Below are 21,839 nucleotides of genomic sequence, written 5' to 3'. Positions count from 1 at the left end.
CTAACTCACTGCAGTTGGAGTCATAACCTACTGCGACACAGTGGGAACTCCTGGTGTCATTCTCTTTAACTGCTACAGAGGAATGTGTCTCAATTATCATTCCTTTTTTTTTACTTTGGTCTTTTTTGGGCCGTACCTGCAGCATATATAATTACCATTCCTTAATGGGAATCAATCAGGGTTCTTCATGTGAACCACAGGGCACAGGAAACTATTTAAATGTCTATTTTTTTTCAATTCTCCCAAAGATGGCACATAACTAAAGCTGTTTTACATGTGTAGGAAAGAAGATAATTCACATCAGTGGATGCCTTGGCAGTTATTTAGAGCTTAATTCCCTCCAACAAGCAGAGAAAGGTTGTCATCTAGACAATTATATTGTTTCCTACACCTTGCTATTAAAAACACTGCTTCAGTGAATATTTTTGGACACACACATTTCCACAGGACAGCAGTTCTTTGGTCCAAAGATTCTTAGAGGCCCCCAAGATCCTTTTCCAGGAGGTTTGTGAGATCAAAACTATTTTCATAATAATACAAAAACATTTTTTTTTTAACCATGTTAACATTAGTAAGGACAGTGCAAAAATAACAATGATTATAAAAAGAAAAAGGAAAAAAAGCTGGTGGTGGCACCAACCCATTCTTAAGATGTCTTGGTACTCTTCTCTGGCTATGCACTGACAAAAAAGGAAAGATGGTCTGACTTAAGAATGTCTTTGATGAAGCAGTAACTTAAAAAAAAAAAAAAAAAAAATTAAACCCTAGGCCCTTAGTTCACATCTTTTTTTTTTTTTTTGGTCTTTTGTTGTTGTTGTTGCTATTTCTTGGGCCACTCCCGCGGCATACGGAGGTTCCCAGGCTAGGGGTTGAATCGGAGCTGTAGCCACCGGCCTACGCCAGAGCCACAGCAACGCGGGATCCGAGCCGCGTCTGCAACCTACACCACAGCTCACGGCAACACTGGATCGTTTTTTTTTTTTTCTTAACACTGGATCGTTAACCCACTGAGCAAGGGCAGGGACTGAACCCGCAACCTCATGGTTCCTAGTCGGATTTGTTAACCACTGCGCCACGACGGGAACTCCAGGTCACATCTTTTTATTTGTGTTTGTTTGTCTTTTTAGGGCTGCACCTGTGGCAATGGAAGTTCCCACGCTAGGGGTCAAACAGCAGCTGCAATTGCTGGCCTATGCCACAGCAACACAGGACCTGAGCCGAGTCTGCAACCTACAGCACAGCTCACAGCAACACCAGCTCCTTAACCCACTGAGTGAGGCCAGGGATTGAACCCGAGTCCTCATGGATACTGTTTGGGTTCGTTACCATGGAGCCACAGCGAACTCCAGTTCACATCTTTTTAATATGCTGTGTGATAAAATGGTCACCACACATAAAGTACATTTGTGTGCCAGAGCGCAATGGGATTCATGAAAAAAAGCACCTGAACACTGCTTGAACACAGCTGCAAAATCAATCACCATTTTTACCTGAAAAGACTAGCCGGCCTGAGATATAAGGCAGTTACGTTCTCAAAAATGAAAAAGGGAGCCTGGTACTTCAAGGAAAATAACTCAGCGTATTTGTTGCCAATGATAAAATGTAAGCTTTCAACTCTGAATTTTAGTAAACTGGTTTTCGCTACCATGAGCTGTGGTAGCTTCCCACTTCTAAAAGATGTGACTGATAAGGTAAATGGCAACATGAATAAGTGTGGGAGGTTTTTTGGTCCCCACAAAAACATGCCAACATTTGGCAGATCTGCATAACTTAGTGAATTAATATTTTCCAAATAACCAACTACATGGAGTTACAAAACCATGCGGGAAAAAATTCAAAGTGCAAGATAAACCAAGGATTTTGACATAGCTGCATGGAAAGCTCGCTAATGGAGTTCCCATTTGTGGCTCAGCAGAAACTAACATGACCAGGAGCCATGAGATCGCGGGTTCAATCCCTGGCTTCGCTCAGTGGGTTAGGGATCCGGCATTGCTGTGAGCTGTGGCGTAGGTCACAGACGTGGCTCAGATCTGGCGTTGCTGTGACTCTGGCACGTAGGCTGGTGGCTACAGTTGTGATTCGACCCCTAGCCTGGGAACCTCCATATGCTGTGGGTGTGGCCCTAAAAAGCTTTTTTTTTAAAAAAAAAAGCTCCCCGATATTTTCACTGATACTCCAACTAACTCCACCTGGAGGGTTTTGTCATATCAAAGACTACCTTCAATTATCTGAAAAGAATACAGAGAGATTTCTTTCCAACTATATTTTTCAGTAAGGACAGATTTTCGTCACATAGTTCAACCAAACAAAATAGTGCAACAGATTGAATATAGAGGCAGATATGAGAATCTAGCCGTTCTTCTATTAAGCAGACATGAAACAGATTTACAAAAATGTAAAGTAATGCCACTTTTTTCACAAATTTCTTGTTTTAGCTTTTCATTAAAGTATTATTTATAGCATAGAATACATTTAGTATTGTTACTTTTAAAATGAATTCATAAACATATTAAACATTTTCAGTTTTAATTTCTCATGTAGTAAGTACTACTAGATATAATCCACATAAACAAAAGCTTTCTGGGGTACTCACTCTCCAAGTGGGTAAGGGGTCTCATGGCCAAAACAACTAAGAACATCAGCTGTAATAGCTGTAAGGCAAATTATTAAAAACCAAAGTTCCAAAGTAAAGGTCCCATACCTCAACGACGGTATCACTATTCCAGCCCCCCCGCCAAGTATATGAAAGTGCCTTCCCCCTTTCCCGCGCCCTTATAGATTACAAATCTTTTACAAATTCTGCCAACCTGGTGAGAAATATACAATGTACTATTTCATAAGCATGGACATTAAGTCTGTTGAGAGAAGGGCCTGGCACAGAGCAGCTGCTTAGCAGCTGCTTGAAGTCTGCTAAATCAATCAATGAATGGAAGAACCTGGCAGGGCCCTTCTGTTCACACCCTTTTCCATGTTTCAATTAGGACTAAATCTAATAATACTGGCATAATACCATTCCAGGAATGTAAGACCTGAGATTTCAATTCCCAAACTTTGGGGAAGGAAGAAAGCTGCTCTATTACAGCAAAATCTATTTTCTACTCCTAAAACTCTGTTTTTCATCGTCAGAGAGAGAGGACCAGCATACCCTTACGTAGGAGGAAGTTTTTTAAATTCTGTAGAGAGAATTAACATAGCAGGTCTAAGACTGCTATCTTCTGAAAACCCTGCTTACAAGGTTGTCCCTTAGCTAGGTTCTGGGGTCTTGGATTTGGGGAGAATTTCTAGGATAAATGGTTCATGCTGAAAATCTACTTTCCTTCTGGGAGTCTGGGAATTTTGGTACAAGCTAGGCAGAAGGTTTCTACAGGACTAGCACCCAATAAAAACCCACGGCACCAAGTGTCCAAAGAGCTTTTCCAGCAGGCAGCATTTCAAACACAATGTTGTAAGAAGTTGTTGCTGGAGTAATTAAGAGTGTCCTTGTGACTCCACCGGAAGTCCCAGACTCTTAGAAGCTTACACTTGGCTTCCTCTGATTTTATCACAAGTACCCACTCCCTTTGCTGAATCCTGTGAGTCCCCCAAGTGAATCATCAAACATACATTCCTATTTGACACAACAAAATTACTACTGATTCCTAAAACTCACATCTCCCTGCTGTTAGGGACATGCTCCAGGTAAGCTCATGGTGTAACAGACATACAAAAAAAGCTGCCACCCATGAGATTTCTACAGAGAAGAGGGCTTTATTGAGAGCTAGCTAAGACCGCCATTAATCCTAAATACCCACCACCAGGGCAGTCTTTCTCCTCAGCTAAGACATGGCTAGAATAACCGGTACTTTTAAACATCAGGTCCTGAGGCTAACACTGGCTGGGCTTCTAGGAAACAGTTATTCAAATCCCCATTCCTCGACCATGCACAAGCATCATGCTGCTGATACCTGACTTGGTTCACTCACCTTGGGAGAAATACTGGTTTCCGTGCTAGATGCTCACGAAGCTCAGGAGAGGTAGTATCAGAATTCATGTATCGCTCCACATAGTCTGACCAGCGCTAGAATGGTAAACACAAAACGGAGGTGGAGAGAGAGCACAAAAACTTAACTTCAACCTCATCAGGTAGTCTAGCAAATTCTTGACTAAAATGCCTAAAATACTTATATTTCAAGATCAAAAAAAAATCTTTTCCCATAATGACATGCTTGTTACTTGGTCTTGAAATACAGCTTAAAAATTCCATGAGAAATTATGCAAAACCTGAAGTTTCTCTGAGATCCTTCAAGGCTACCAGAAGTCATAGATGGCTAGAAGCTGGATTACTGACCAGTTTTATTTCCCCACAGAGGGCTTTGTTAAAGAACAAAATGTATAGTGATAACCGAAAATCAGTATTTTTCACATTAAAATCTGGATTTCTGGAATCTCTTTTAAAAAAAAATTAAGGATTTGACAACCGTGAGCCAATAATCCCTTAAACAACAGTCTCCTCCCCCTCCATAGGCCCCCCATTAATATGGCCTGGTAGAGCCAGCTACGTTAACCAACTCACAATCAGCCTACTCTGTGGGGCTGAGAACTCCTGGCTCCATTTATCCCAATAAAAAGTAAACATGACACAAAGAGGTAAGATGATAATGGGCAGATGGTATCTCATTTACTATTTCTTATGCTTAAGGAGAAAAACAAAAAAGCTGCCAACCATGAGATTCCCACAGAGGAGAGGGCTTTACTGAGAGCTAGCAAGTCTTTCTCTTCAGCTGAAGACATGGCTAGAACGAGCTGTATTTTAAGCATCAGGTCCTGACTCAAACAGGCAAATACTGGCTGGGCTTCTAGAAGACAATCACTCGGCAGACTCAAACATGACACACTCTCAGCACACTTCCTGCAATATACTCATCTGTACCTCTGCTTCTACAGGGTCATCTGAGTTCTCCTCTTCCGTATCCAGAAGCTCAATGGTCAGCTGAACCTGCCCTTGGCTCTGAATGAACATAAGCTGCAAATAAGAAACCTGAGTGTAAACAAAAGACCATCTCCAAAGCTCTAACTAGCTTCTGAAGGGCTGAAAGGTGGAGAGGCAATAAAGTTGTAAAAAATTCTGCTCCAATTGATGAGATGAGGAAGATACTAAAAAGCTCAGGCAGTGATAAAAAAGGCAAAAGTCCAATCCTGCTACCAACAAAATGAAATGTTAGAGCAAGAAGCATCATTTCATGTTTCATACTTCTTTAACTAGCTAAAATAATCTTTATCAGGAGTTCCCCTTGTGGCTCAGGGGTAAAGAACCTGACTAATATCCACGAGGTTGAGGGTTGGATCCCTGGCCTCGATTAGTGGGTTAAGGATCTGGCATTGCCGTTAGCTTTGATGAAGGTCACAGATGCAACTCAGATCCCCCATTGCTGTGGCTGTAGTGCACGCCAGCACACATAGCTGATTCGACCCTGAGCTTGGGAACGTCCCCATATGCCACAGGTGCAGCCCTAAAAAGAAAGAGAGAGAAAGAAAGAGAAAGAGAGACCATATCAGAAGAGTGCCTAAAAATCAGAACCATAAAATGTCAACGCCATTTCACTTGATGATCCCATTTAAGGAATTTTTTTTTTTTTTTTTTTTTTTTTTTTGTCTTTTTGCCTTTTCTTGGGCCGCTCCCGCAGCATATGGAGGTTCCCAGGCTAGGGGTCAAATTGGAGCCGTAGCCACCAGCCTACGCCAGAGCCACAACAACACAGGATCCGAGCCGTGTCTGTGACCCACACCACAGCTCATGGCAATGCCGGATCCCTAACCCACTGAGCAAGGGCAGGGATCAAATCCAAAACCTCATGGTTCCCAGTTGGATTCATTAACCACTGTGCCACAACGGGAACTCCCCCATTTATGTTTACAAAGATGTAAACAAGTCTACAGTGTTTTTTTAAAAAAGGGAAGCTTCTCATACCAATGTGAAGTGGAAAACATCAAACAAAGAGCAGCAATCGCATTTCCACCACAAGAAAGACTATCCAAGAAATCACACATACCATGAGGTCAGGAACATAAAATACCAACATAAGTGGTCTGTTGCAATAGTATCAATTATATTTGAAATTCTGGTTCTGCTGATATCATTTGTGTGATTTTAAGACACCCATATTTAAAAGCAATATACTGGAGTTCCCTGGTGGCTCAGCAGGTTAAGAATCTGGCATAGCCACTACTGTGGCTCTGGTTCAGTCCCTGGCTTGAGAAATTCTGCATGCTGTGGCCAGGGCCAGGAGCAAAAAAAAAAAAAGGGGGGGGGGCATGTTTTGCACAAAAGAAGTATCAAATGGGTATGGCACATATTCTCCCCTTTCAGAATCCTAGGATTCAATGCCCTTATCTGCAGACAAGATCACTATCAGAATCACATGGTAAAGATCAGGGATTAAACAAAAGCTTAAGAATCATTTACTTCAACAATCTTCATTTTATATAGAGAAAAACCTGCAATTCAGAGAGTTCTGATTTAAGGCTATACAGTTAGTCAGTAAGCAAACAGGACCAGAAGCCAGTTCTGGTTCATAGTTCTTTCGCAGTTTTAAAAATTCCTATTTACTAGTAAAATTTTAACACATACAGTTACTTCCAAAACATATATGAAATAAATAACTGCTTTTAGTTTGCTAAATAACCCTGGATTTGTCCTATTGCTATAAGGAAACCACACTTCAGAGTAATATCGAAAAGATCATTTCCTCTCTACAAGCTTAAAACTGAACTCAATTTCATCCCAACAGACTCCTCAACCTTTCTGACACCTATCTTATAGGTCCTTTACCATGTGTTCACCCCAACTCTCTGACCTCTGCAGCCACTCTTCAAGTCTTGACTAGCTTTACTATTAGACTACTTGCACCTATCACCCAAATTTGGTAACTGCCTCCAACAGTAAACATGCCTCTGGTTCGTCCCCTCCTCCTTACTCAGTGCTACCAAACCGATCTTCCTGAAAGCTCAAATCCAGTGGGGCATTTAGTCCTAAAAAGTGCTTCCCCCTGCTCACCAGCCATAACAAAATTCACACTCTTCATTTCATATGGCTATGTATATCTTCCACCATCTGGACCTCCCTTTCTATATACCTCATTCACCAGTATCCTATGGTTCATTCAACCTACACAGAGTTCATCACTGAATGGCTGCTATTTATCAGGCAGGGGTGCACTCAGAAGAGAACACTGCTTCTTGCTTGTAGGAGCTCAATTTAGTAAAAGAAACAGGAATATAAATAGCTCTGTTTACCTTACCATGAAGTAGCTACAAAGGGCAAAGACATGGGCAATATGCTGTGGGAGTAAGTAATTCCCCCTCAGTGAGGTAGAAAGATTTCACTTTACTGAAGTGACACTCAGCTGGGCACTGAAGGACAGAGGGGAAGACCAATTGCTTTCAGAGAAATCGTGACAAAAATATTTGAAAAAGTACAAAGGAGTAGAGTTTCTGTCATGGCTCAGTGGAAACAAATCTGACTAGCATCCATGAGGACACGGGTTCAATCCCTGGCCTCACACAGTGGGCTAAAGATCCAGCGTTGCTCTGAGCTGTGATGTAGGTTGCAGATGTGGCTTGGATCTGGCGTTGCCGTGGCTGTGGCCGGCAGCTCTGGCTCTGATTCAACCCCTAGCCTGGGAACCTCCATATGCCGCAGGTGTGGCCCTAAAAAGCAGCCCCCACCAAAAAAAGTACATAGGAGTTCCCTGGTGGCTCAGCTGGTTAAGGACCCAGTGTTGTCACTACTGTGACACAGGTTTTATCCCTGGCCAGGGAACTTCCACATGCCATGGAAAAAAAGTACCTAAAAAGAACAACCTCTCTCCCAGCCAAAAGGTGAAGGATATGGGTAAGCAATAGAGAAAAGGAAAAAATGGGTAACAGCAGGAAACAGGGAAATTGGAATTAAAATATTTTTCTAGGGAGTCTCCACTGTGGAACAGTGGATTAATGATCCAACTTGTCACTGTGGCAGTGCCAATTTCATTCCCGGGCTGGCGTAGTGGTTAAAGATCAGGCACAGGTCACAGTTTCGGCCTGGATTCAATCCCTGGCCCAGGAAGGTGCATAAGCCACAGGTGCAGCCAAAAAAGCAAAAACAAATTCTACTAATCATCTAATTGGCAAAAATAAAATTTGTTAATATTAAGTGTTGAATGAGAATGAAGAAATAAATGCTCTCATTTAAGTGCACACTGCTACAGCCTGTCACTTTGGAGAGTGAAATAGGAAGGGCCATTAAAATTTAAATTTGAGAAGTTCCTGTCAGGCTCAGTGGTTAACGAATCCGACTAGTAACCACGAGGTTGAGGGTTTGATCCCTGGCCTCACTCAGTGGGTTAAGGATCCAGTCTTGCAGTGAGCTGTGGTGTAGCTATCAGACTTGGCTTGGATCTGGCGTTGCTGTGGCTCGGGTGCAGGCTGGTGGCTACAGCTCCGAGTGGACCCCTAGCCTGGAAACCTCCACATGCCGCGGTCTTGGCCCTAGAAAAGACAGACAGAAAAAAAAAAATTTTAATTTGAAAGTATGCATATCCTTTAACCCAGTAATTTCAGGTTGTTGTCTCTACCCTGGACAAACACTACTACATGCACACACGAACAGAAGTATGACAAAATGCTGTTCAATACAGCACTATTTGAGATAGTAAAAAATGGAAATAGTTTAAATGTTCACCCATAAAGGAATGATTTTTTAAAACCTATGATACATTCATACTATTAAGCACAACACAGCAGTTGAAAAAATGAGTTGGATCTATATAAATCAAAACAGAGCAAATTCTGTAATTCCCTTGTGGCACAGTGAGTTAAGGACCTGGTGTTGTCACTGCAGCAGCAAAGCGAGCTGCTGTGGCACAGGTTTGATCCCTGGCCTGGGAACTTCCACATGCATGGATGTAGCCAAAAGACAGCCCCCCAAACCAAAATAGAGCAAATTCTAAGACATATTGGTGGGGGGGAAGCAGGATGTAAAATAGGCACCATATAACCTGAACGTTTATTTCTAGATACACATATGTACATAAATGCACAGAAAAGGGTCTAAATAGATATACAGAGAGCTAAACATACCTGATTTTTTAAAAAGCACTGTAGAATACTGCATATACAAAATGAAGGGAGAGGAGGGCTGGAGATGGGGCAGGGGATTTGAAGGGTTACTTATGCTTAGCTTAATGCTAATACTATTGCGTTTTATTTTCTCTCTCTCTCTCTCTCTCTATATATATATATATATTTAAAGAAAAAGAGCACTGTGATGACACTATTTTCCTGGTTACCATGCCCTCTGTTTCTGCTATTCCCTTTGTCACTCTGACAACTATCATCATCTACAGGTCTACCCATTCCTTCATAGGCCCTCACCACACAATATGCTGTGAACTCGTATGGGTGGGGGTGGTAATTCTGTTCACCATGAAAGTAAACACGTATTAAACTCATAATAGACATTTATAGATATAAAACCCTGAAAAGCTTAGGAAATCTCTTCCGTAGTGGCAAAGTCCTCCGGTAGCAGAAATCAGACCTGAGACTGAGCTAGAAAACTCGTTTCCAGGTCTTTGATTCTAAATTAAGCCAGCAGTATAGGCAATAGATTAGAAACTAAAGAAACAGTTGCAAGTAGAAGCGGACAACTAAGTGATCAATTTGAGGGTCAGATGATTAGTCTGTGGAACATGCCCACCCAGGTCAAACTTCTATTTCACTTTGTGCTCTCTGCTTGGCCAACTACAAACCTTATTCTGGGCCACCTAAACCTGACCTTCTTAGATTAATACATACAGGCTTTGTTCAACTATACACATTTATTACATAGCTACAATCTTTACACACATACCTTTTTGTCTTTTTATTTGCTTCAGTATTTTTATAGTTTATAATTAACTTTTAGGAGCTGCAATATATGCCATCTAGCATTCACACAACAGGCTGCCACTAACCATTTCCCATAAAGGGCTGGACACCTAGGTTGTTTCCAGCTATTTGCTTTTCTAATTAGCTATTACAATGGTGGAAAACTGGAAACAACCTAAATGTCTAACTAGACAGGCATAGTTGTCTATAAAATGAAATACTAAATAGTCATAAAAAGATGCTGAAGACCCAGAGGCGCTGCTAATTGAGTGAAATAAGTTACAGAATTATTTGCCTAGTATAATCTCTTTCAAAATATACGCAAGGATAGAAAAGTTTAGAAATGCCATCATTAATTATTTCTGGGAAGAACTGCAGGTGACTAGTTTTTCTCTTCTCTGCATTTCTTAAAACAAAGATCATGGATTACACTTTTTTTTTTTTTTTTTTTTTTTTTGGCTTTTTAGGGCCACACCCATGGCATATGGAAGTTCCCAGGCTAGGGGTCAAATTGGAGCTACAAGTGCTGGCCTACGCCATGGCCACAGCAACGCCAGATCCGAGCCGCGTCTGCAACCTACACCGCAGCTCATGGCAACATCAGATCCTTAACCCACTGAGCAAGGCCAGGCATCGAACCCACAACCTCACGGTTCCTAGTCAGATTCACTTCCGCTGAGCCACAATGGGAACTCAATGGATCACATTTTAATATTTACAAAGCATTTAATGTAAAAAAATTCAAAAAATACAAAATAAATGATAACTTTTCTTTTTTTGGGGCTGTGCCTTCAGCATGTGGAAGTTCCCAGGCCAGGGACAGAACCCATGCCACAGTAGAGACCCTAGCTATTGCAGTGACAACACTGGATCCTAAACCCGCAGCACCACAAGAGAATACCAGAATTTTTTGAAAAGACAAGAAACTAACAGACTGCTCACGGGAGACTTTACTTCCGCTTTTCCATGTCTTTTGTATTTCCTCCAGTGAGTTCACAGAGTTCCAGGAGTGTAATCACTGGGTCAAATATCTCAGAATGGCTTGGACTTCTGGTGGAGTCCCAGCAACTTACACAGTCATCAGGCATGATCCTTGACTATATGAGTTCTCACCTTAAAGCAATTCTCATCTGACATGAGTTGTTCAGCCTTCCGCTGATACGTTGACTCCAAGAGACTCCTTGAAGTCTGTGTGTTCAGCTGGCCTCCAGTGGCCCCATTATTATTTTCTGCCAGGTACAAGTCAGTCACTTGTACACAGATCTCATCACTCACGATGTGCTGCAGCTGGAATCAAGCAAAGGCAAGTCATCAGAAAACCAAAAAAAAAAAAAAAATAGTTCTCCTTGTACACTCAACCTTCTTTTGGTGGTTCCACTCACTCAGCTCAAAAGGAGCTTTATTTTGGTTGATAATGTGAAAAAGTTTATCATACAAAACCACTATATTATTTTCTTAGAGAATAACCAAGCCAAAATCTTCAACCATATCACTGGCCCATGGGTAAAACTTTCGTACTAAAAAAAAAAAACAAAAAAAACAAAAACAAAAACAAAAAACCTGGAGTTTCCATCATGGCTCAACGGAAATGAATCTGACTAATATCCATGAGGACGCAGGTTCATTCACTGGCCTCACTCAGTGGGTCAGGGATCTGGCATTGCTGTGAGTTGTGGTGTAGGTCGCAGACACGGCTTGGATCTCGCATTGCTGTGGCTATGGTGTAGGCCAGTGGCTACAGCTCCGATTGGCCCCCTAGCCTGGGAACCTCTGTATGCTGCGGGTGCAGCCCTAAAGAGACAAAAAAAAAAAAAAAAAAAAAAAAAAAAGCAAAACTAAAGGGGAGTTACTGCTGTGGCACGGTGGGTTAAGTATCCAATTGCAGCAGCTTGGGTTAATGCAGAGGCATGAGTTTGATCCCTGGCTCAGCATAGTGGGTAAAGGATCAAGCACTGCTGTAGCTGTGGCATAGGTCACAGCTGTGGCTCAGATTCACTCTCTGGCCCAGGAACTTCCATATGTCACAGGTGCAGTCATTTAAAAAAAAGCAAAACCATAAGCAACTCAGGTTAATGTGCTGCTTATTTAAAGTTCTAAGGGACTTGGAATTCCCAGGCGGCTCAGCAGGTTAAGGATCCGGCACTGCCATGGGCTATGGCTCAGGCGGCCGCTACCGTGCGGGTTTGATCCCTGGCCTGGTAACTTCTACACGCTGCATGTGATGCCAAAATAAAGTTCTAGGGAACTTAAAACATCTTTTTTTTCCATCAAGGAAAAATCTCCATAGTTTTCTTTTTTCTTTTTTTTCTTTTTTTTTTTTTTTGTCTTTTTGCCATTTTCTTGGGCCGCTCTCGCGGCATATGGAGGTTCCCAGGCTAGGGGGCCAATCGGAGCTGCAGCCACCAGCCTACACCAGAGCCACAGCAACGCTGGATCCGAGCCGCGTCTGCAACCTACACCACAGCTCACGGCAACGCTGGATCGTTAACCCACTGAGCAAGGCCAGGGATCGAACCCGCCAACTCATGGTTCCTAGTCGGGTTCGTTAACCACTGCGCCACAACGGAACTCCCTAGTTTTCTGTTTTTAATGGTACTTCTTTACCATTATCATTTGCTTTTACACATATTCTCATTTGATCCACACAACTACCCTGGGAAGCAGGCTGGAGAGGGGTGCCCTGTTCCATATGAGACAAATTTACCTGTTAGATAAGAAAATTCATTGTGTGCCAAGGTCAAGAGAGGGACCGTGAAGAACCATGAAAGCAAGATCCAGGTCTATATTCCCAGACCTAATATGAAGTCTGAAACGCATTAGATATCGAAGAATTTGTTGCTGAATTAATTGGTCAGGGGCGCTCAGCTGAAGGAGCTGAGTCAGGACTCACATTCAAGTTCCCAGACCTCTTGGCCAATATTCTTTCTAACATACCCCCTATTTTTCCATATCTGATAATGAAAGTATAGTACTGAAATTGTATAATGTTAATTAACTCATTTTCAACACAGATCAATTACGATCGACTATTGGTAACTTTTGTGACTATCTTATTAAAATATCTGATGCTAGAAAGTTGAACCTTTCAGAGCTTCTGTTCTCTTAGGTTATGATGATATATCTATTATGAAATAAAAATTCCCTCCAATGAAACTTTACCCAGTAAAATAATGCCAAAGAATGTGAAAAAGATACCAGAAGAAAGCAAAATGTTAACTGTAATATCAATGTGTCTGTTTTACTTCAAAATTCTCATAACCACTAAGCCATTCTATTTTTAGGAAGATACACTCTTTTTCAAGTGCTAGTAACCATACTTATTTTAACAATTAAATGTTTTTTAAATGACAAGTATATATATTTATAGATAAATGGACAAAGTGCAAGGTCAGAAGGATGAGTGATTTGATGGTGGTAGAAAGGCCAGCAACTGGAGATGATTAAATTACATTTAGTCCAGACAACGAATTTTACTGTGACCATTAAAATAATGCTTTTGAGGAGTTCCCCTTGTGGCTCAGTGGTAAGGAACCTGACCTAGTATCCATGAGGATGTGGGCTCGCTCAATCCCTGGCCTCACTCAGTGTGTTAAGGATCTGGTGATGCCGTGGCTGTGATGTAGGCCTACAGCTGCAGCTCCAATTTGACCCCTTGCCTGGGAACTTCCTTATGCTGCAGGAGTGGCCATAAAAAAATGAATAAATATTTTTAAAAAACAATGCTTATGATAACCTGACGATACAGAGGAAAGCTTAAGATACAGTGTCTAGGAGGGAAGAAAAGCAAAGTAAAAAATAAGTGTGCCCAAAGCATGGTCTCTGCCATGTAGATACTTCTTCTTTATACCCTACTGTTACAGTAGACCACATCACCAACTCCCTATCCACACCCTCTTCTTGGATATCTGGCCCCTTCCAGTCTTTGCAAAGGGCAGCATTTTAAATCCAGAGACAACTGGGCAACTCCCACACCAGGCTGGTCAGATTCTCTCTCCTGCTAATTTGAAGTGACACAATGTATCCATCTGGTAGACCCTTTAAAGAAAAGCACCTGGATGGAAAGGTCAGGTAATGCCAGGCCAGGAGCACTGCCTCAGCAAGTTAAAGTCTCAGGGGACTGGAGAAGCTGAGTGTTCATCTAAGCAGAGAAGCATGAGGATGGAGCAGACGTCCAGAAAGGAAGTACACAGGAGAGGGGAAAAAAACCTTCCCCGTCTAATCTCTATATGGTCTGGTCATATCTGAGTCCCATACTACATGTTTGTGAGACTGCCTAGTGTATCCTTACGACAAATTCCTCTTCAACTAGTCTGGAAAAGTTAAGATAAATATATGATTTGAACTTGGAAATATATGTTCCATCTCCAGTCAGCAACAAACTCTGGGAGAATGGCAAAAGAGAGAATAAGAGACGTCACCTTTAATTGAGGAGTTAAGATGAAAAGCATAAACATATGCTTTAAAAACACAATTTGGATTTCTGGATAAAACCTACCTCCACTTTGAAAAAAGACTGGATATTTTTACATAATATTAACTCAAAATCATAACCAGGTGCCCATAGTAAATGGACAAATTATAGCTATTGTCTAAAAAAGCCAAACAACTTAGGCTTACAAAAAGCTGGTGGTATTGGATTTTTAAAATTATGCTGGAAGTATGAAAGACTTTACTGCTAGCTGTAGCAGCAGCAAACTTGTAAGCAGAAACATAAGCACATAATAACTGGAGTCTATTTCACATAAATTTAGGAGAAATTAACAGGCATCAGTCTTTCAAAAATTCTGACAATAGTGCATTGTATCTACATAATGATTTCTGTGCATCACCATACAGAAGGGAAGGCCTAATAACCTCTTCAACTTTCAGCTCTCTGCCTGACCACTTTCATGAAGATGCCAAGATTCAATTATGTGAAGCACTCTTTGACTCTGAGTAGATCCTGTGAGAGGGGTGCAGAGTCACACAACCCTCTTTTTTTTTTGTCTTTTTTGGGCCACACCTGCAGCATATGGAGGTTCCCTGGCTAGGGGTTGAATAGAAGCTGCAGCTGCCGGCCTATACCACGGCCACAGCCACTCAGGATCTGAGCCCTGTCTGCAACCTGCACCACAGATCACAGCAACACAAGATCCTTAACCCATTGAGCAAGGCCGGGGATTGAACCCAACTCCTCATGGATACTAGTCTGGTTTGTTACTACTGAGCCACGACGGGAACTCCATCATGCATCCTTCTAAATTCAAGGCAAAAGCATGAGTGCTTAGCCAACGATTCCTTATTTTACCCCAAAAAACACTGAGCAACAAGCTTCCCCCCACCCCCCATAGTGATGGTAAGGACTCTAGAATTAGTATTTTCTTTTTACAAGTTTTCACTTTAAAGAAAGCAGTGCACTGACCAGAATCTGATCCTTCGAGCATTCAGAACTCAAGACAAAGGAGTGGAAACCTGACTATTACAAACTCCCAAGGTGCCATAGGAATAAACCACAAAATCAACCACAAATTTAATTCAGAGGGAACCTCAGATAGTAAGGTGGACAGAATATTTTAAAAGATGTAATATGAAACTCTTGTGAGAAAAAACTCCAAATGTTAAATGAGGAAAATCCCATAGAATTACCAACACGTACAGAAGAGAAAACCGAGCTCACGCCTGGTACACGAGGTACGAACTGGGAAGTCAGGGCAGGGAGCTGGGGTCAGGACTGATGCTTGAGGCAAAAGATCAGGTCTGAGGTAGGCTTACAGGGCATCCTGAGCCAAGCAAAGGAGTCAACCACACGGCTAAAGTACTGCTACTCTGTTAACAGGAGAAATGTGATGTCACGTTAACCTCCCCCTCTTCTCTATAGAACCATGTATTCACAAACATCATTTTATGAGAAGACTGCCTTTCCTTTCCCAACAGAAATCTTGCCTTTTCTCTTTCCCGATCCATCTTTAGGTAAAGACTTTCTCCCTCAGCAACCCTAGCCTCCACCACGCCCTCACCTGTCTCACAATGCTCTGGATGAGTTTGTCCATGGTAAAGGCAATGTAGGCATGAATGGTGAACATCTCTCTCAGAGAATCTTCGTACTGGGACGAGTCTATGTTGCCATCCAGCAGGCTCCGCACCATGTCCAGGAAAGCTGGGTAATAATCTTCTACATCAACATCCACTGTGGGAGAGAGAGGATAGGTGAGGCCTCACCCTACTAAAAAAAGATCGGAGAGGGCAGGGCAAACCCCACAGCTGGCCTAAAGAGCATTTGAAAGAACAAACGCTATGTATTCGAAACATACCCATTCAGTCTGCTGCAGAAAGATGAAATCTTGACAGGTGGCTACAACCCCCAGTGTTGTCTATCAAAGGAGAGTGACTCTGCAACTTTAACAGAGGCTTCTTAACACTCCAGCCAGAAAGACACTTAAGTATGGCTGGGATCTGGGTGAGAGGAGAGCAAAATATCCCAGGGAAGACGTTTCTTCATAACGTTGTGGGCTCCCTGCTGTGAGAGGAACCTGTTCTCACAGCCTGCAAAGAGCATGCCTCACATGGGTCACTTGCTCATACAGCTATTTCGGCAAAGCATAAAGTGCTGAAGAGAAAAGACAGAGCCATACCTATCACTGGGAAACCTCTCGGGAATAGAAAAATAGGAGCACAAATTAAATCATCTATGAATAATGAAGTAATCTGCATTTGTCAAAGTCCTTTTGTTTAAAAATGGATTCCCAACATTGTACTTCACAAATTACATTAAATGATCTGTACTCGCTGCATATGAATCAATTCAACCACTAGCTGGCATCTTGTCAGTCTGGCAACTAGCAGAGGGCACAAGGAAAGGTGAAAGGCCTCCGCCTTTAGCTTACTAAAATAAGACCCATTTACGTAAAGCTCAAACACAGGCAAATTTGATCTCCAGCACTGGCAGAAAGACAGTGGCAAGAAGGGACTACTGAGGGTACTGGTTGTGTTCTTTCTTGATCTGGGCTGCCGGTTACACGGGTGTGTTTGCTTTGTAAAAATTCATTGAGCTAAATAAAAAAATAAAACAGCAGTTGGAAAAAAAATTCACTGAGCTATACAATTCAGATTTGTATACTTTTCTGTATATGTGTTTCACTTCAATAAAAAGTTCACTAAAACGAAAAAAGAAAAAATTACAAAAAGAACTCTGTGTCTCTGACATTTAGTTACCTCTTTTTAAAGTCTGTAGAGGGGAAAGAAGTCTGAAAGCAAAAGCTGAGTCCATTTCCACTTACTTGAAGTGTGATGGATTAAAGATAGGCAAAACAGGACAATTACTATTTAAAAGAAGCAACTGGCTTCAATTTCATTACCGAATATCACTGTGTTCAGATCTGCAGCATAGGCATGGGCAGTGCTACTCCTGTGAAAACCACTTTCATGTCAGAATAAAGCTATGAGTACAAATCACAGACCCGTACACATGGGCCACAATCAGTGTAAGGCTCGGCATTATTACTCAAGAACAAACTTTGTAAGCATCAAACCAGGTTAAGTCAATGGTCAAGCCAGGATTAGGCCATTTTCTCTCTCATTTTTACCCAAGCAGATGGAATCACCACATTGAGTTCTTAAAATTGTCTCTGTCAAGCTAGGATTAATCCAGATAAAGGCTATTAGAATTAATTCCTAGGGGGAGCTTTTCAATAGATAGAAAGCCAGTCCTTCACAAGGGCTTCTTACATCAGCAAGTTAAAAAAAAAAAAAAAAAAAAAAAAAAGATAATTCATGCCAAAAAAGACTGGCTATTTCCTAAAGAGCATAGAAGGCTTTACAAAAAGGCTTCTGGCTCACAGCTCAAGTATTTAACTTATGACCTGAAGACTTATCTAGAAGCAAGTGGCACAGAATTACTTAGAGCACAAGGTGGCTTCCTTGCCCTTCATTTAGTTTCTTTTCCTGAGTTTTCTATCTTCATTTCTGTTCTGCCTATTCTGCTATCTCGAGCCATCTCCTGAGTCCCCATCTCCTTACCTGCATCTGTCTCAGGCATGAATAACTAGGAATTTATGTAATGGATTTGATTTAGTCACTCTGTCCTTTAAACACTTTGCAGGAACCCAGAGATCTGCCATTTGGGAAACTGATGGTAACCGACACCCACGTCCCTGGTGTCCATTATAGCAGCTAGTGTCCATGATCCAAGCAACATGAAGGGTGCTTCGAATATTTTCTCCAATTCTCCTAACAACCCCACAAGACAACAAGTAGCACCTCCACTTTATAGCTAAACAGATTCAGAGAGTTTAAGTAAGGCCACACAACCAGTAAACTGCAGTGTTATAAGGCCTGCCTGTATTCTACGTATAACAGAAAGCAGCCCTTGAGTCCCCAGTGTGGCTCAGGAGGTTAAGGACTCAATGTTTCTATGAAGATGAGAGTTCAGTCCCTGGCCTCCCTCTGCGGATCAGGGATCCGGTGTTGCCACAAGCTGCAGCATAGGTTAAAGATGCAGCTCTGATCCGTTGCTGCTGTGGCACAGGCCTGCAGCTGCAGCTCCAATTCAACCCCTAGCCTGGGAACTTCCACATGCTATAGGTACAGCCGTGAAAAGAAAGAAAAGAAAGCAAGAAAGCAGTTCAGAGTCTAACTAGGTTCTGAGGTCCCCAACCCTTCACATCTTCTGTAGGCCAACACACTCTCTTGTAGACCAATCAACTAAACACTTACTAGGTTCTTTGAGGCGTAACTGGATGGCAGGGCTGTCACTCTTGTCTCTCTTTATGCCTAGCACTTCCCGTTCCCACTCTCTCTCTCGGTTTTCTTCCTCAATTTGCCGTTCAGCTTGGGAACAAATCCGCAGCAGCCTCAGGCAGAGTATCTGGTGCAGTCGCATAAAGATATACCAGTTATTATTAACATAGAAGAGGTTGTATACTTCATCCATCCCTCTTAACTTCTGAGCTGCTGTGTTACTAAACAGTAGCTTGGACTTAGGGGGACTGCCCCCAACACCATTGTGCTTCTTAGCTGCCCCTGTGGCTTCATCTACATCCATCTCTTCTTCTTCCTCTTCCTCCACATCCGAGAGATCACCTCTCTGAGCAAAGAGCAGATCTGGAATGAAGTGATGCATGATTTGCTTGATTTTATATTTGTCCTCCTTCTGAATGCCTGTCTGCCTCTTCACATGGTGGATAATCAGAGCAGCAGCATCTTCCAGAATCTGCTTATCTTCATAGGCAAGTGAGAGGTGTGGGCCAACAGGCACACCAGCATTTTCTTCCGTAGCCTGCTCTTGCCTCTAACAGGAAAGAGAAAGAAAGCATTATGTGACATACCTACAGAGATGATAAACAGACCTACGAGACTACACCATAGCAGCCATTATTTTCCAATCCCAAACATTCAAAAACAAAAAGATAATGTGTTTGATACCACAACGATTTGTATCTTTCAGACATTTTAGACTTATATGGAAAATGGGACAGAACTGGGACCATTTTTTAAAATTCTAAGTTAATATTTATGGAGGATACGATATGAGATCTAGGATTTACTTTAAAATATTTCTGTGGTGGGAGTTTGGAAGGTTAACAGATACAATGAAACAGGCAAAAGAGAGATGATTATTCAAGTTTACGTAAGCTCATTTTACTATTCTCTCCCCTTTTGCATATGTTTGAAATTATCATAAGAAGTTTTTTAAAATCCCAGATCACACCACTTCTAGGAATCTCAATCACACTGTGTTTGTTTCTATCTATCCCCTAAGACTGTAAGCTCGAAGAAAGTAGGATTAATTTCTTATTCATCTCTGTATCCTAGCTCCTAGTACTATATATAATCCTGGTAAGGATGACAAACAAGGATTAGGAAGAGTATGGGGGGGAGTTCTCTTATGGCACACCACATTAGAGATCCGGCGTTGTCAGTGCAGTGGCTTGAGTAGCTTCTGTGACAGGGGTTTGATCACTGGCCTGGGAACTTCCAATTTTCACATGCCATGGGCATGGCCAAAAAAAGAAAAAGAAGAAGAAAGTCTGGGGATCAATGATAGGTATTTTAAGTTGTGGGGAGTTGAGGTGAGCTCTAAGGAATTTTAGGGAAATAGATGGGGAGAGAAGTGGGAGAGGGAGATGATGGGCATGAACTGAAACCGGGATCATAAACTGGGAAGCCAATACAACAGCTTAGTGAGGCTTAGATTTAGAATGGTAGAATCACACTGAGAACCTGCCTAGATATTTACATCGCAACAGAACAAAGGGAGGAAAAAAAATGTATACATGTATGTGTAACTTGGTCCCCATGAGATCTAGGATTTACTTTAGGATCTACTTTTACATCTAGGATGTACAGCAGAAAAAATACATAAATAAAAAAAATAATATGGAGTTCCTGTTGTGGCAGAGTGGTTAATGCATCTGACTAGGAACCATGAGGTTGTGGGTTCGATCCCTGGCCTTGCTCAGTGGGTTAAGGATCCGGCATTGCCGTGAGCTGTAGTGTAGGTTGCAGATGCAGCTCGGATCCCGCGTTGCTGTGGCTCTGGTGTAGGCCGGTGGCTACAGCTCCAACTGGACCCCCTAGCCTGGGAATCTCCATATGCCACAGGAGAGGCCCTAGAAAAGGCAAAAAGACAAAAAAATAAAATAAAATAAAAAGGTAGATTCAGGAATAGAGGCTATGACAACTACGAAGCAAGAATCAACAGGTCTCCCATTCAAATAACAAAGGTAATCTGCCGGAGTCAAAGTTATGCTGACATATATACTGGAGACTTCTCAAGGATGTAGAGACCTCCGGCTTACCTCATCATAGATACTCTCAATCTCATTGAGTAAGCTCTTAGATCTCAGGACCTTGGTGTCATTTTGTTTAAAGTTGATGCCTTGGTGGTCCAGAGATTTCAAGTAGTATTTCTCATTTTGTTCTCTCCACACCTTATTAAAGCCTCTCTGAGCTTCTCGCCATTCTTCCTCTTTCATCTTCAACCTAAGGTGGGTGGGGTTGGAAACAACAAAACATGGGAGTCCAGATGAGGGAATTTTAAGGTAGGAATCCTGGATCTGCCATAGTAACCATAAGACTTATAAGTAAAATAGGGATAATAGCACCTAATTCATAAGGTTTTAGAAGTGAGAAGTCAGGTTTATTCTATTTCTCTATTTCAAAGGTCAAAAGATACAGAAGATCCAAACTGTTGGCAACTTTGGGGTAAATTTTATCCAAATCAGCCTTAAACTCTACCACATGAGAAAATTACTCATTCAGGACTTATTCTGGGGAAGTCATTTGTCCTAAAGTCAGAAACCTTGCCAAGAATAGTTATTTCTCAAACATCATTTCATAGAATACCTCAGAAAAAGGGGTTCTCTCCCTGGGGCAGCTCAAAGTGATACAACTTTCTTTGCTACAGGATCTCTGAGGACGTTTACTATGCTAATGTAAATGCAAAAGTCCAAGGGCAGAAAACTTGCACAGAAATGTTCTTTGGGACACAGTTTGGAAGTTCTAATGAGAACAACTGATCCTGATACTCCAGAAGAGGAGAGGAGAGTAAAACCAAAACCAGCACTAGAACTAAAGAATATCCTTTATCTCCAAGCCAAAAGTTAAATGCTATTGGCAAGGAGAGGAATACCTCCTGCCAGCTCTTGAGGGAAGACTAGGGAGGAATAATAACATCTGGGCACTTGTGAATTATGCAGCAGATAAGTTTTCACCAGGTGATACCAAGGGAGGACCCAGCTCTTAGCAGGGATTCACAGTATGGTACAGAGTGCCATGGACGTGGAGGAGCCTGGGGCTCAGCCCAGGCCTCCCCTGTGGTGCCTGGCCTTAGGTGGGTACAACAGCCCCACTATAACTCAGACCCAAGGTTTGTTAGGAGAAAGAAGTAAGACATTCTTGGTAAAAATGGCAAGTTAAGTCTTATTAAATAACAGGTATCAATTTTACCAAGACAAAGAGTGATTTTTCTTATTAAAAAA

At 41.9% G+C, this 21,839-nt stretch overlaps 1 protein-coding gene across 11 annotated transcripts in view; it reads right to left on the bottom strand.

Moving 5' to 3' along the window:
* The window catches only part of SIN3A (SIN3 transcription regulator family member A), a 74,306-nt gene that overhangs the window by 4,160 nt on the left and 48,307 nt on the right, over positions 1-21,839 (bottom strand). For all 11 annotated transcript variants that reach the window (XM_021099023.1, XM_013978057.2, XM_013978059.2 and 8 more), the window contains 6 exons: positions 20,658-20,841; positions 18,574-19,147; positions 15,879-16,048; positions 10,996-11,169; positions 4,910-5,002; positions 3,963-4,057 (listed from right to left, as the gene is read on the bottom strand). In XM_021099023.1, the coding sequence (XP_020954682.1) occupies positions 3,963-4,057; positions 4,910-5,002; positions 10,996-11,169; positions 15,879-16,048; positions 18,574-19,147; positions 20,658-20,841 (1,290 nt within the window). The remainder of the gene's footprint in view (positions 1-3,962; positions 4,058-4,909; positions 5,003-10,995; positions 11,170-15,878; positions 16,049-18,573; positions 19,148-20,657; positions 20,842-21,839) is intronic.

Source organism: Sus scrofa, chromosome 7 (assembly GCF_000003025.6).
Source record: "Sus scrofa isolate TJ Tabasco breed Duroc chromosome 7, Sscrofa11.1, whole genome shotgun sequence".
In the NCBI taxonomy this organism is placed as follows: domain Eukaryota; kingdom Metazoa; phylum Chordata; class Mammalia; order Artiodactyla; family Suidae; genus Sus; species Sus scrofa.
This window is presented reverse-complemented; position numbering and strand designations above follow the sequence as displayed.